Genomic DNA, 12,027 nt, shown 5'->3' on the forward strand with positions numbered 1-12,027 from the left:
TCAAGCAGACAGTTAAAACAGGACTTGGCACCCGCCCTTACCTTATCTCCTTTCTCCTGGTTCCAGACCCCACCCCTGAGCCTTCAACTGTTGAGCACTCCAGAACTCAGAGGCCTGGCATCAGAGACGTGGTGAGAAGTCCTCAAGACAGATTGTTGGTTCACAGGAGAGCAGGGCGGGGGGAAGGTGAGTCAGTGCTCAGCACTTATTCATCCAGGTTAGGCTCTAGAAATTTCTGAAGCTACAACTTTTGGGGACCCCTGTCTCAGAATAAAGGAAGCTAAGTCATTACCTTTTTCAGGACCTACCTGGTGGTCCAGTGGTTAAGACACTCTGCTTCCACTGCAGGGGGCCCAGGGTTCAATCCCTGGTTACTGAAATAAGACCCCAAAGAAATTAATTACCTTTTTCCTCAGGCCTATCTGGGCAAAAGAGAAGGTTTTTTTTGTCTTGGCTGCGTGGGTCTCCGTTGCTTTGTGCGGGCTCTCTCTAGCTGCAGTGAGTCGGGGCTGCTCTTTGTTGTGGTGCTCAGGCTTCTCACTGTGATAGCTTCTCGTTGTGGGGCATGGGCTCTAGGTGCATGGGCTTTGGTAGCTGTGGCACACAGGCTCTGTAGTTGTGGTGCACGGACTTAGAGCCCTGAAGCATGTGGGAGCTTCTCTGACCAGGGATCAAACCCCTGTCCCCTGCATTGGCAGGGGGATTCTTTCCACTGTGCGAAGTCCCATGAAGTGTTTTATACTTGTACTTTCCAAAGCACAGATCTTTTCCTGTTGGCAGTTGTGGAGCTCATAGTGCCTGTTGTGTACCTGAGAGCCTTTGTGTACCAACAGGGCTTGTTTCCTGGCTTCATGGAGGAGGGTAGATTACTCACTCAGAAGCCACAAGTTTAGCGACTTCCCTGGTGGTCCAGTGGCTAAGACTCCATGCTTCCAATGCAGGGGACCTGGGTTCCAATCCCTGGTCAGGGACCTAGATCTTATATACTGCAACTAAGGCCCAGTGCAACCAAATAAATAAATATTTTTAAAAAAGGAACAAGCCACAAGTTAAAATCCTACCAGGTTGAGTTACCTGAAGCATCTACTTCTGAGATGCTAAGGGGGTAGGGTTGAACCTCTAAAATCTAGCCATGTTTTGCTAGCAATTTCCAGGTTCTCCAGTGTGGTCTAAGTAGGTGTGTCTTCCCTACTGCTGGGTTCCAGCTAGGTAAGGCATATGGTGTCCAAAGGGATGTCATTTTTGGAGATCCCACACACATTCCTACAGGCTTGGGACATTCTGGAATTTCCCTTTGGAGGCTGCTTTCCTGAGCCCTGAACTCATTCAACAGGCACCAAATAATTTTGTGAACGTAATATGCTGTGTGCCAGCTGGGGCATACAAATAACTTCCACCCACCTCCTCACCTACAAGAAACTGATAGAAAGGCATGATCCAGCCTGCAGAGGGGAAGTCCTCTTTGGTTTTGATGGGTATTACAGGTGGAGAGGTGGATTTCCCAGGTGGCTCAGTGGTAAAGAATCTGCCTGTCAGTGCAGGAGACATAGGAAACTCAGGTTCAATCCTTGGGTCGGGAAGATCCCCAGAGGAGGAAATGGCAACCCACTCCAGTTTTCTTAGCTGGGAAATCCCATGGACAGAGGAGCCTGGTGGGCTACAGTCCATGGCCTCATAAAGAGTCAGACACGACTGAGTTACTGAACACAAGTGTGAGGACCCCTTGGTGGCCTCATCTGGTTTGCAGTAAGCAGGCTGCCAGCACAAACAGAATTCATCCTCGGAACAAAGGCTGGCCACTTTGTTCAAGCCACCGGGACACTATACCATGGCTCTGTCTGTACCTGTTGATAGGGACAGCTAGTTTCCCCAGGACATTGGCTGATTCCTAATGGTGACAAGTAAATACGTTTGGTATTTGCTGAGCCAAATGTAACCAGCCCCTTAAAGCAGTTTCCAAAGGGGGGATTCCAGAAAGGTCTTACGCTGTGGCACTGTTGAAGGGTGAGCAGGGCCTCCTTGGGTCTCAGATTCAGGCGAACCCGTGATCGTTTGGACCTGGAAGATCTGGTGTGTTTGGTTGTGTCAGTCTCACAAGTTTTCTTTTTTTTAATTCCAGAGTAATTGCTTTACAGTGCTGTGCTGGTTTCTGCTGTACAACAATGTGAATCAGCTGAAAGTATACATATATCGCCTCCTTCTTGAGCCTCCCCCTGCAACCCCTATCCCAGCCCTCTAGGCCATCACAGAGCACCGAGACAAGCTCTTTTTCTATTTCCCAGGTGCAAGTAAGATAGGATCTTAATTCTTAACCTGGCTTAGCTTGTTTCGGGGTGTGTGATCAAACTGCTTCAGAGCTGTGTGAGGGAAGGTAGAGCCTACAGCAGACAAGCCAGGGCTGATTTGCAACTTTCCACTGTGTCAGGAACACCGGAGAGAAGTTTCCCAACCTTTCTGCCTTTTGAGTTTTTAAATTCGTGGGATGTATTTTCTTTTTGTTGAGATATAGTTTACATTCAGTAAAAATCACCTTTTCTGCTGTATAGTTCTGAATAAATACAGTCATGTAACCACCATCACAGTCAAGATATGGAACATTTCCATCATCTCCCCAAATTCCCGTCTCCCTTTGTCAAAGATCCCAGCCCCTGGCAACCACTGATCCAGTTTCTGCATCAATACTTTTACCTTTCCCAGAAGCTCCTTAAAATGGAATCACACAGTGCACAGACTTTTGAAACTGGCTTCTTAACATAATGCATTTGAGGTTCCTCTGCGTTGCTTCCTGTGTCAATAGCTCAATCCTTTTTTATGACTGAATAGTATTCAGTTTGTTTACATTTCACCCACAGAAAGACATTCAGGTTTTAATGGCTGTTGGTAATGACAAATAAAGCCTTGGTAAGTATTTGCTCACTGGTTTTTATGTGAACATAGGTTTTTATTTCACATGGGCATTCCACCAGGGCAGATTGTTAGCTTAGATGACTGTAATGCTTTTGAAGTTCTTTTTGATGAAGAAGAGTTGAAAAGAGTGGTGATGCTTTTTTTCAAAAAAAATTAAGGCTTTATCATCATCTGAATCACATCTTACACAAGCTGAGTGCTTACCATAAACACTCAATATGCTAAACAGTTTACACCTCAGCATTTTATTCACTAGGTGACCTCAGGCAAGTCACGTAACCTCTCAGAGCCTTGGCTTCCCTACCTGTAAAACAGAGGTAATGAGGTAATCCAACTTCATAGGATTATCTTTTTTAATGAAGTTCTTTTTGGCGGTGCTGGGTCTTCATTGCTCCACTCGGGCTGTCTCTAGTTGCAGAGCTTTGGCTTTGCATTGTGGTGGCTTCTCTTGTTGCAGAGCATGGGCTTTAGGCACAAGGCTTCAGTAGTTACGGCCGTGGGGCTTAGTTGCCCCACGGCACGTGAGATCTTCCCGGACCAGGGATGGAACCCATATTCCCTACACTGGCAAGCAGATTCTTAACCACTGGACTACCAGGGAAGCCCCTCACAGGATTATTGTCAGGATGAAATGAGTTCATACACATTGAGTGTTTGGAACCGATTTGACACAGAGTAGGACCTTGTCAGTGTTAGCTATTATTATAAGTTTTATTGCCTGGCCCTCTCAAATTCACATAGCAACCCTGGGAGGTAAGATCTACTCTTATCCCAGTTTTATGGAGGACATAGTTAGCAATTACAGAGAATAAGTTGGGCAAGATCACATGGGCAGTAAATAAGCAAACAGCAGGTCCAGGTTCTCAACTAAGGCTGACTGACTCCAGACTGACCTGCTTAGTTCCTATATTCTTAGTTCTTAGTTCTACCAGTGAAACGGAAGCAATAGGATATATGTGTTTGTGAGTGTGTCTGTGTATTAACAGACTTGTTTCAGGCATTGGCTCTCACAGTTGTGAGGGCTGGCAAGGCAAGTGTGAAATCTGTAGGGCAGACCAGCAGGTCTTGGCCAGGAACTAATGCTTCATTCTCAGGCAGACCTCCATATTTGCTTTTAAGGTCTTTCAGTGTTTGCTTTTAAAGCCTTTCAAGTGACTGAATGAGGTCTACCCACAAAATCAAGGGTCATCTCCTGTACTTAAAGCCAACTGATTATAGATGTTAACCTAACCACATCTGCAAAACCCCTTCACAGCAGCACTTAGATTAGTGTTTAGTTGAATAACTGGGTACTATTGCCTAGCCAAGTCTATGCATATAACTACCCATCACATTGTCTCCTGTTCTCTGAGTTGATAGCTCAAACCTCTGCTAAGTTTCTGTGAAAGTCACTCTTCCAGTAACATTCCAACGTGCCTGGTGAGGGAATTCCCTGGAAGTCCAGTGGCGAGGACTCTGCACTTTCATTGCCCAGGGTGCAGGCTCAATCCCTGGTTGGGGAACTAAGATTCCACAGGCCACTCAGCCTGGCTGGGAAACAAAAAAAAAAAACAGTGCCCTGTGAGTATGTGTCCAGGTCAAAGAACATAATAAGAGCAGTTGAGTTAGGGCTCTTTTTTTTGGGGGGGGGGGAGCTTAAACAGTTAAAACCTCCTGAATATGACCCAGGCTTACTCAAGGAAGGGAGATTTCCCAGCCCTAAGGTTGCCCCCAAACACAAGGACACCCCTTGCATGATGTTTCTGGTCTACCAGGGCTATGTGAAGACCTTTAGAGGCCTCCACATCTGTTAACATTTTTTTTAGGGTGGGTTTATAAGTGGCATGTGGGATCTTAGTTCCCCGACTAGGGATCAAACCCACACCCCCTGCAGTGGAAGCAGGGAGCCTTAACCACTGGACCGCCAGAAAAGTCCCCACATCTGTAACGCCCTTGTTTTTTTTAATTTTTGGCCACACAGCATGTGGGATCTTAGTTCCCTGACCAAGTACTGAACCCATTCCCCCTGCATTAGAAGCAGAATCCTAACAACTGGACTGCCAAGGAAGTCCCCACATCTGTAACCCTTAAATTTATATGTGTGAAGAAATCCAGAAGCTCTGGGTTTTTCCCCCCATGATGACTCTCCCACTATCTCTTTATGTATAAAAAAAAAAAAAATCAAACTCCCTCTCCTCCATGATTGGTTCGGGACCCCTACAGTGCTGTGCCCCTGGGTATCCAGCCTAGACTCATCCTCCCATGTTGGCTGGTGTGTGTGGCTTAGTCCAGAGTCCTTTGATGGTGGTGGTTTAGTCGCTAAGTTCTGTCTGACTGTTTTCAACCCTATGGACTGTAGCCCACCAGGATCCTCTGTCCATAGGATTTTCCAAGCAAGAGTACTGGAGTGGGTTGCCATTCCCTTCTCCAGGAGATCTTCCTGACCCAGGGATCGAACCCAGTTCTCCTGCACTGCAGGCAGATTCTTTACCAACTGAGCTACCAGGGAATCCCTTACTGACACAGTTACACTGAGGTCAGGGAGTGGCCAGGGATGGCCGTAAGGCCATGGCGTCTTTCTCAAGAGTTCCAGCTTGCACAAGGGCAGTGGTTACCAGAAATGTTTTGCTGTGGTCCTGCCAGGAAGGGGGATCCTCAGCAGCCCACCATTCAACCAGTTAGTCACCCCTTTTACAGAACTTCCTCTAAGCTAGGTCTGTCCCAGGCACTTGACAAATGTTGACTCAATGTCAACTTCAAAGCCCTATAAGGCTGGTACAACTACTACCCTCATTGTACAGATGAGGAAGCTAAAGGCCCTGGAAGGCTCAGTAACCAGCCCAAGATCACACAGCCAGAAAGTGCTGGAACCAAGAATGAAACGTGACTATCTGGCTCCAGCACCAGTGTCACACCACCCAGACTTCCCAAGCAGTTCTTCCAAGAACCTTTCCCCTCTGTAGGCCACCTCCACCTACTCCCCTCTTCCCTTTTCAGGTGGTGCCTCTTTCTGAGCCTCCTTTCCGCGTCAGCCCTGTCCTTGACCACACACACCCCAGACTGTAGGAGCCAAAAGGGATCATGTTGCTCAGAGATGAAGATACTGAGGCCCTGAGAGGTGTATTGCATGCCCATGTCTCCCCCACATCATGAAGGTAGTGGGGTGGGGGTAAAGAACCAGATGCATTAAAAACTGCCAGGACTTTTTAGTCCGCAGAGGGAGAGGGGCAATTGAGTCTGGCCCCGCCTGAAAGGTCGGGCAGGTGGAAATCAATGAGAACTTCCTTACCAGAAAAACATGAAGAAATCCCAGGAAACTAGTAAAGGAAAAAGAAAAGAGGATAGCCTGACTACCTCTCAGAGGAAGCAGCGGGACTCTGAGATCATGCAACAAAAGCAGAAGGCAGCCAATGATAAGAAGTCTATGCAAACAAGAGAGAAATAATGACTATCTGGAAAACCAGGGTGCTACTGCAAACTAGGTGTATCATAAGCTCTATGATCAAGATTTTGTAGAGTGAACAGTCAGTACATGTTATATCCGTACAAAACTATTTTAAACTTTTCCTTTCAACCTGACAGCGTGATGTTTCAGAACCATTCTTCAAAGAATAAAACACTAACCATGCATATGAAAATAAATAAATAAAAATAAAAACAGCCAGGAATATTTACGAAGCTTTGGTTCCAGACACTTCCTGGCACTGGAGACTCAGCACTGACAGGACCCAGTCCCTGACTTTACGCTGATTCCAGGCTAGGAGCGGGGGAGACATTTAACATGAAAACCAAGGAACAATTTCAGATTTCAGTGGCGGGTGTCCTTGAGAAAATGGTAAAATGAGAGGCTTGAAGGGCTGGACTGAGAAGACCTCTGCAGGGAGGTGAACTTTGGCTCCCGGTGCTCACCTCGCTTTGCAGGGTCCTTTATGATTGAGGACGCAGATAGTACTGGAGCTCCCACCTGCATTCTGCTCGCAAAGAGTTGGATATGACTGAGCATGCACACACAGCTGGTAGAACAGGGCGGGTGACTATTTTTATTTCCAGAAGGAAGCGGGTGTCTGGGGCTGGGGAAAATTAGGCAACTCACACCGCCCAGAGACACCTGGCAGGAACTCATTCCTGGCCCTGTGAGATAGGGGCGGGCATATTTGCATCTGCTAGTGAAGGGGCTAATAGATGGGAAAACAATGGAAACAGTGAGAGACTTTATTTTCTTGGTCTCTAAAAATCACTGCAAATGGTGATGGCAGCCATGAAATTAAAAGACACTTGCTCCTTGGAAAAAAAGCTATGACCAACCTAGACAGCACATTAAAAAGCAGACACATTACTTTGCCGACAAAGGTCCATCTATTCAAAACTATGGTTTTTCCAATAGTCATGTATGGATGTGAGAGTTGGACCATAAAGTTGAGCACGGAAGAACTGATGCTTTTGAACTGTGGTGTTGGAGAAAGCTCGAGACTCCCTTGGACTGCAAGATCAAACCAGTAAATCCTAAAGAAAATCAGTCCTGAATATTCACCGGAAGGACTGATACTGAAGCTCAAGCTCCAATACTTTGGCCACCTGATGCGAAGAACTGACCACTGGAAAAGACCCTGATGCTGGGAAAGATTGAAGGCAGGAGGAGATGGGGACAACGGAGAATGAGATGGTTGGATGGCATCAACCACTCGTTGGGACGTGAGTTAGAGCAAGCTTCGGGAGTTGGTGATGGACAGGGAAAGCTGGCGTGCTGCAGTGAGGTCACACAGAGTGGGAGACGAATGAGAGGCTGAACTGAACTGTGAAGGGGAGGTGTCTTCCCCAGATCCGCCCCTTCCTAGAGTAGCGCGTCGTAACCTATTGACCCAGACAGGAGGCGGGCCGCAAGGCCGGCCTGGCTGCAGGAAGCAATAAAACATGGGTCGCTATTGGTGCCCGCGGAGGGTGGGCGGGGCCTCCGTCGCCCGGGGCGCGTGCCGCTGAGAAGCGTTGCCCAGGATGGGGCGGGGCCGCGCGCAGGAGGCCGTTGGCGGCGCGGCCCCGCCCCGGATGTCGCGCGTCGCAGCCTGGACGACGGGGATTGGCCAAAGCCGCGTGAGGGGCGGGGCGGAAGGTTCTGGAGGGGGCTGGCGGGCTCTGGAAGCTTCCGCCGGACGGGTATATAGAGTCCGGGACGGGGCGGTGGCGGAGCCGGGGGACGGCGACAGCTGGGTGGCGGGCCGCAGGCGGGGGCAATGGGAAAGGACTATTACCAGACGCTGGGCCTGGCCCGCGGTGCGTCGGACGAGGAGATCAAGAGGGCCTACCGCCGTCAGGCGCTGCGTTACCACCCGGACAAGAACAAGGAGCCCGGCGCTGAGGAGAAGTTCAAGGAGATCGCCGAGGCCTACGACGTGCTCAGCGACCCGCGCAAGCGCGAGATCTTCGACCGCTACGGGGAGGAAGGTGCGTGCGCGCGCGCAGCCGGGGGCGCGCCCTCGCCGTTTGACAGGCGGAGAAACCGAGGCAGGGTGGCCTCGCTGCAGCATCTCCGGGGGGTGCTCCGGCCGCAGGGGTTGAAGCAGCCCCGGCCCTCTGGCCACAAGGGCCTCCGCCCTCGGATTGGCGGCCGCCCGATGGGAGGAGGGGCCCTGGCCGCGCTGCTTGTTCAGAAGCTTCTAGTATGTCTGGGGCTGCCCCTCCCTGGGCTCTCGCCTCCACCCACGTCCGGGGGTGCGGGTGCAGAAAGAGAGGGTTCGGAGACCTAGCTTGGCTGCTGGCGCTGCGGGCCTGGGCTCACCTGTGCGAGGTGGGAGGCTCTGCCACCCCGGGGTTCAGGGCAGGACCTCTGGCTGAGCCCTGGGCACAGGCTGCGAGTAGTGAGCCTGCAAATGAGGTGCCAATTGGCGCCGAGCGACCTCCCGCGCCTCCGAGGGTGGAGTGAGGTAATCCTTGTAAAGTGCTTACCTAGTCGGCCGTCAAGGTGCAGGGAACAGTGGGGCCAGCCCTCTTCAGGGGAAAAGAAAGCTTTCTTGTTCCGTCTTCCATTGATGACTCAGGCAGGTTGCTGGGCTCGGTCCTCAGGAAGAAGTGGCTAATTACATGAGAATGGGGGCAGTTAGTGCTAGGGTGCGAGAATTTGAAAGTCTGCATTTGCAGTTTCACGTTCCTTTTACTACTCTCCACACGTCTCTAGCTGTAGGGAATCTAAGAGTAAGCATTTAGTGAAAACTGATCCGGGGTAAGCATTTTTCATTGGATCTCTTAGTTTTCCGTACTCATTGTAACAGTGCAAGGGAAATGAGTTACTCAGATGTGAGGACCTGGGTGGCCCCAAGAGATGCCCATGTGAAACCTTGAACCCTTCACCACTGTCTTGCCACAGTGGACTAACTGCCATAAGTGGGTGGGGGTTCTGTTTTGCTGCTGCAAGTGGGAGGTAAAAGCTTGGAGTTCTTCCTTGTTCTTCCCTGACAGGCTGAAAAAAATTCCTCCCCCAATGGCTCCTAAGCTTTTTTCCTTGAAGGAAAGTTCCTGGAGAGTTAAGTTCCTAGCTCGCCATCTGATTTCTTCTGCTTTGGCGTTTCAGGCCTGAAGGGCAGTGGTCCCAGCGGCGGGAGCAGCGGTGGTACTAACGGTACCTCCTTCAGTTACACATTCCATGGAGACCCTCATGCCATGTTTGCTGAGTTCTTCGGTGGCCGAAATCCCTTTGACAACTTTTTTGGGCAGCGCAACGGGGAGGAAGGCATGGACATCGATGACCCGTTCTCTGGCTTCCCCATGGGCATGGGTGGCTTCACCAACATGAACTTTGGCCGCTCCCGCCCTGCCCAAGAGCCCACCCGAAAGAAACAAGATCCCCCCGTCACCCATGACCTTAGGGTCTCACTTGAAGAGATCTACAGCGGCTGTACCAAGAAAATGAAAATCTCTCATAAGCGGCTGAACCCCGACGGAAAGAGCATTCGCAATGAAGACAAAATCTTGACCATCGAAGTGAAGCGGGGGTGGAAAGAAGGGACCAAAATCACCTTCCCCAAGGAAGGAGACCAGACTTCAAACAACATTCCAGCCGATATTGTCTTTGTTTTAAAGGACAAGCCACACAATATCTTTAAGAGAGATGGCTCTGATGTCATTTATCCAGCCAGGATCAGCCTTCGGGAGGTAAGGCACTAGGCAGGGCAGCATCTGGGGAGAGAGAAGCTGCTTTGTGATGCTGTTCAGTGTTTACTTGAAAGATGTTTCTGGGCACTTGGTGCGGCCAGGCTTGGACAGTGCAATGGCGACAAGACTGTCCAGGGCTCTGTTTTCCAGAGCTTCTGTGCTGGTGACCTGGGTAGATCTTAAGGCAGGGTCTTAGCTGCAGAGGTCTGATGGTGCTTACCCTCCAGTCAGCAGCCTCTGGGCAAGATGTGAGCTTCTTAAGCTACTCTTTCTAATGCTGTCCCTTTGCTTTCCAAGGCTCTGTGTGGCTGTACAGTGAATGTCCCCACTCTGGACGGCAGGACCATACCCGTTGTGTTCAAAGATGTCATCAGGCCTGGCATGCGGCGAAAAGTTCCTGGAGAAGGCCTCCCTCTCCCGAAAACGCCCGAGAAACGCGGGGACCTCATTATTGAGTTTGAAGTGATCTTCCCTGAAAGGATTCCCCAGACGTCAAGAACCGTTCTTGAGCAGGTTCTTCCGATATAGTCAATCCGTGTTCCCCAAGGACTGACCAGGGACCTTTCCAGAGCTCAAGGATTTCCTGACCGTTCCACCAGCTGTGGACCCGCGAGAGGGCGGGAGGGCCCAGGGAGGGCTTTCATACTGCTGAATGTTTTCCAGAGAATATATTACAATCTTTCAAAGTCGTGCACTAGACTAAAGTTGTTTTTCGAGCGGTAGGGCGGCAGGTGGCGGGGACAGCAGGCAAAGGCAGTGCAGTCTGCCCCACTGGGTCCTTGCAGCCCTCCTGGGTGGGCAGCACCCCCCTCCTCCCTCTCCAGGCCCTGCCCAGGGGGAGAGGCAGACCGCGGACCCACAGCTGGACTTGATCCCCCTGTTGTAGTCCCTCCGCTTGCAGACATCGTGGGGTGTGGACCTGCCTTCATGGTTACCAGACCCTGTACACTCCTGAGTTTCTATTGTGTGATCAGTTCGTGTTTTATTCTGTATTTGTCTCCCCCATCTTGCCCTTCCCCTAAGAAACCCCGTCTTCTCTTTTGCCATCTCAAATTGAGAATCTCAACTCTGGTTGTTGAACTGCCTGGCCAGCTCCCACAAGCAATACCTCCCTTGTTCCAGCAGGACCAAGGGAGCCGGCCTTCACTGAGTGAGTAACTTGTGCAGCTGCCTCTCCCTCAAGGGTGGGGGACCTTGGCTGGAGTCTTGACCCCAGGCTCCCAGACCCAGGTCTTCACCTTCCTTTGCTGTGAGGCAATCTATTGGCACACCTGGGATTTCCCCGTGACCCAGGTCATTTTTTTTGTTCAATGGACTCTGGACTCTCTCAAAAGGATCTGATCCTTTTGAATTTTGCACAGCCCTAGCTATAATCCCTTTTGATAAAAGGGTCTTTGCTTCTGATTACAGGAGCACTGTGGAACGCCTGTAAATATGTTTTTATAATTCTGTGTAAAGTTGGTGTGCAGTCAGACGAAACCGGTCCACAGCAGCTGCTGCTCTCTGTAAAGGGCCATGATGGAACTGAGAAAGAACCTGATGGGAGGTGGGGGGCAGGGGGGTGTTGGAACAAGTGTTTGTTCCTTGCAGGTCAGTCTGGTGCTCAGACTTTTAGACTCATTGTAAGTTGCCACTGCCAACACAAGACCAAAGCGTGTGACTTGTCAATGTGCAGCGTGACAGCATTAAAGACTGATGCTAAACCTCAGGGGAGCGGTCCTGCGACTCTGTTTCAGGGTTCTGTTGATGGGATGGGGTGGGGTCGGGGCAGCCCTCCAGAGGCAGCCAGGGTGGGTGGGAGGGAGGGGCAGGCAGGAGGTAGGAGTCCTCTGCAAGGGAGAGAAGTTGCCCTCCTGAGCTAAATGTGGGGTGAACAAGAGAAACCCGCTGGACTGGATCTGGGCATCAGAAGAGCCCAGTGGATTCCGAGCTTGTTTTTTGGTGAAGGTTGGGGCCAAAGTTAAACAGATCCTTTCCCAGTCTTGCAAGATCTGGTTG

At 50.4% G+C, this 12,027-nt stretch overlaps 1 protein-coding gene, 1 long non-coding RNA gene and 1 pseudogene across 2 annotated transcripts in view; all 3 read left to right on the top strand.

Moving 5' to 3' along the window:
* Positions 1 to 2,158, top strand: part of LOC102172137 — a 28,353-nt gene extending 26,195 nt beyond the window's left edge. Inside the window, exons 3-4 of the long non-coding RNA XR_001918356.1 lie at positions 67 to 186; positions 2,120 to 2,158. This is a non-coding gene — a long non-coding RNA (uncharacterized LOC102172137). The remainder of the gene's footprint in view (positions 1 to 66; positions 187 to 2,119) is intronic.
* LOC102187392 lies at positions 6,020 to 6,516 on the top strand (annotated as a pseudogene).
* Positions 7,911 to 11,737, top strand: DNAJB1 (DnaJ heat shock protein family (Hsp40) member B1). Its single transcript, XM_005682254.3, has 3 exons — positions 7,911 to 8,325; positions 9,449 to 10,029; positions 10,327 to 11,737. Exons 1-3 carry the CDS (start codon positions 8,115 to 8,117, stop codon positions 10,555 to 10,557), a joined length of 1,023 nt encoding a protein of 340 aa, XP_005682311.1. The 5' UTR covers positions 7,911 to 8,114; the 3' UTR covers positions 10,558 to 11,737.

This window comes from Capra hircus, chromosome 7 (genome assembly GCF_001704415.2).
Source record: "Capra hircus breed San Clemente chromosome 7, ASM170441v1, whole genome shotgun sequence".
Classification (NCBI taxonomy): domain Eukaryota; kingdom Metazoa; phylum Chordata; class Mammalia; order Artiodactyla; family Bovidae; genus Capra; species Capra hircus.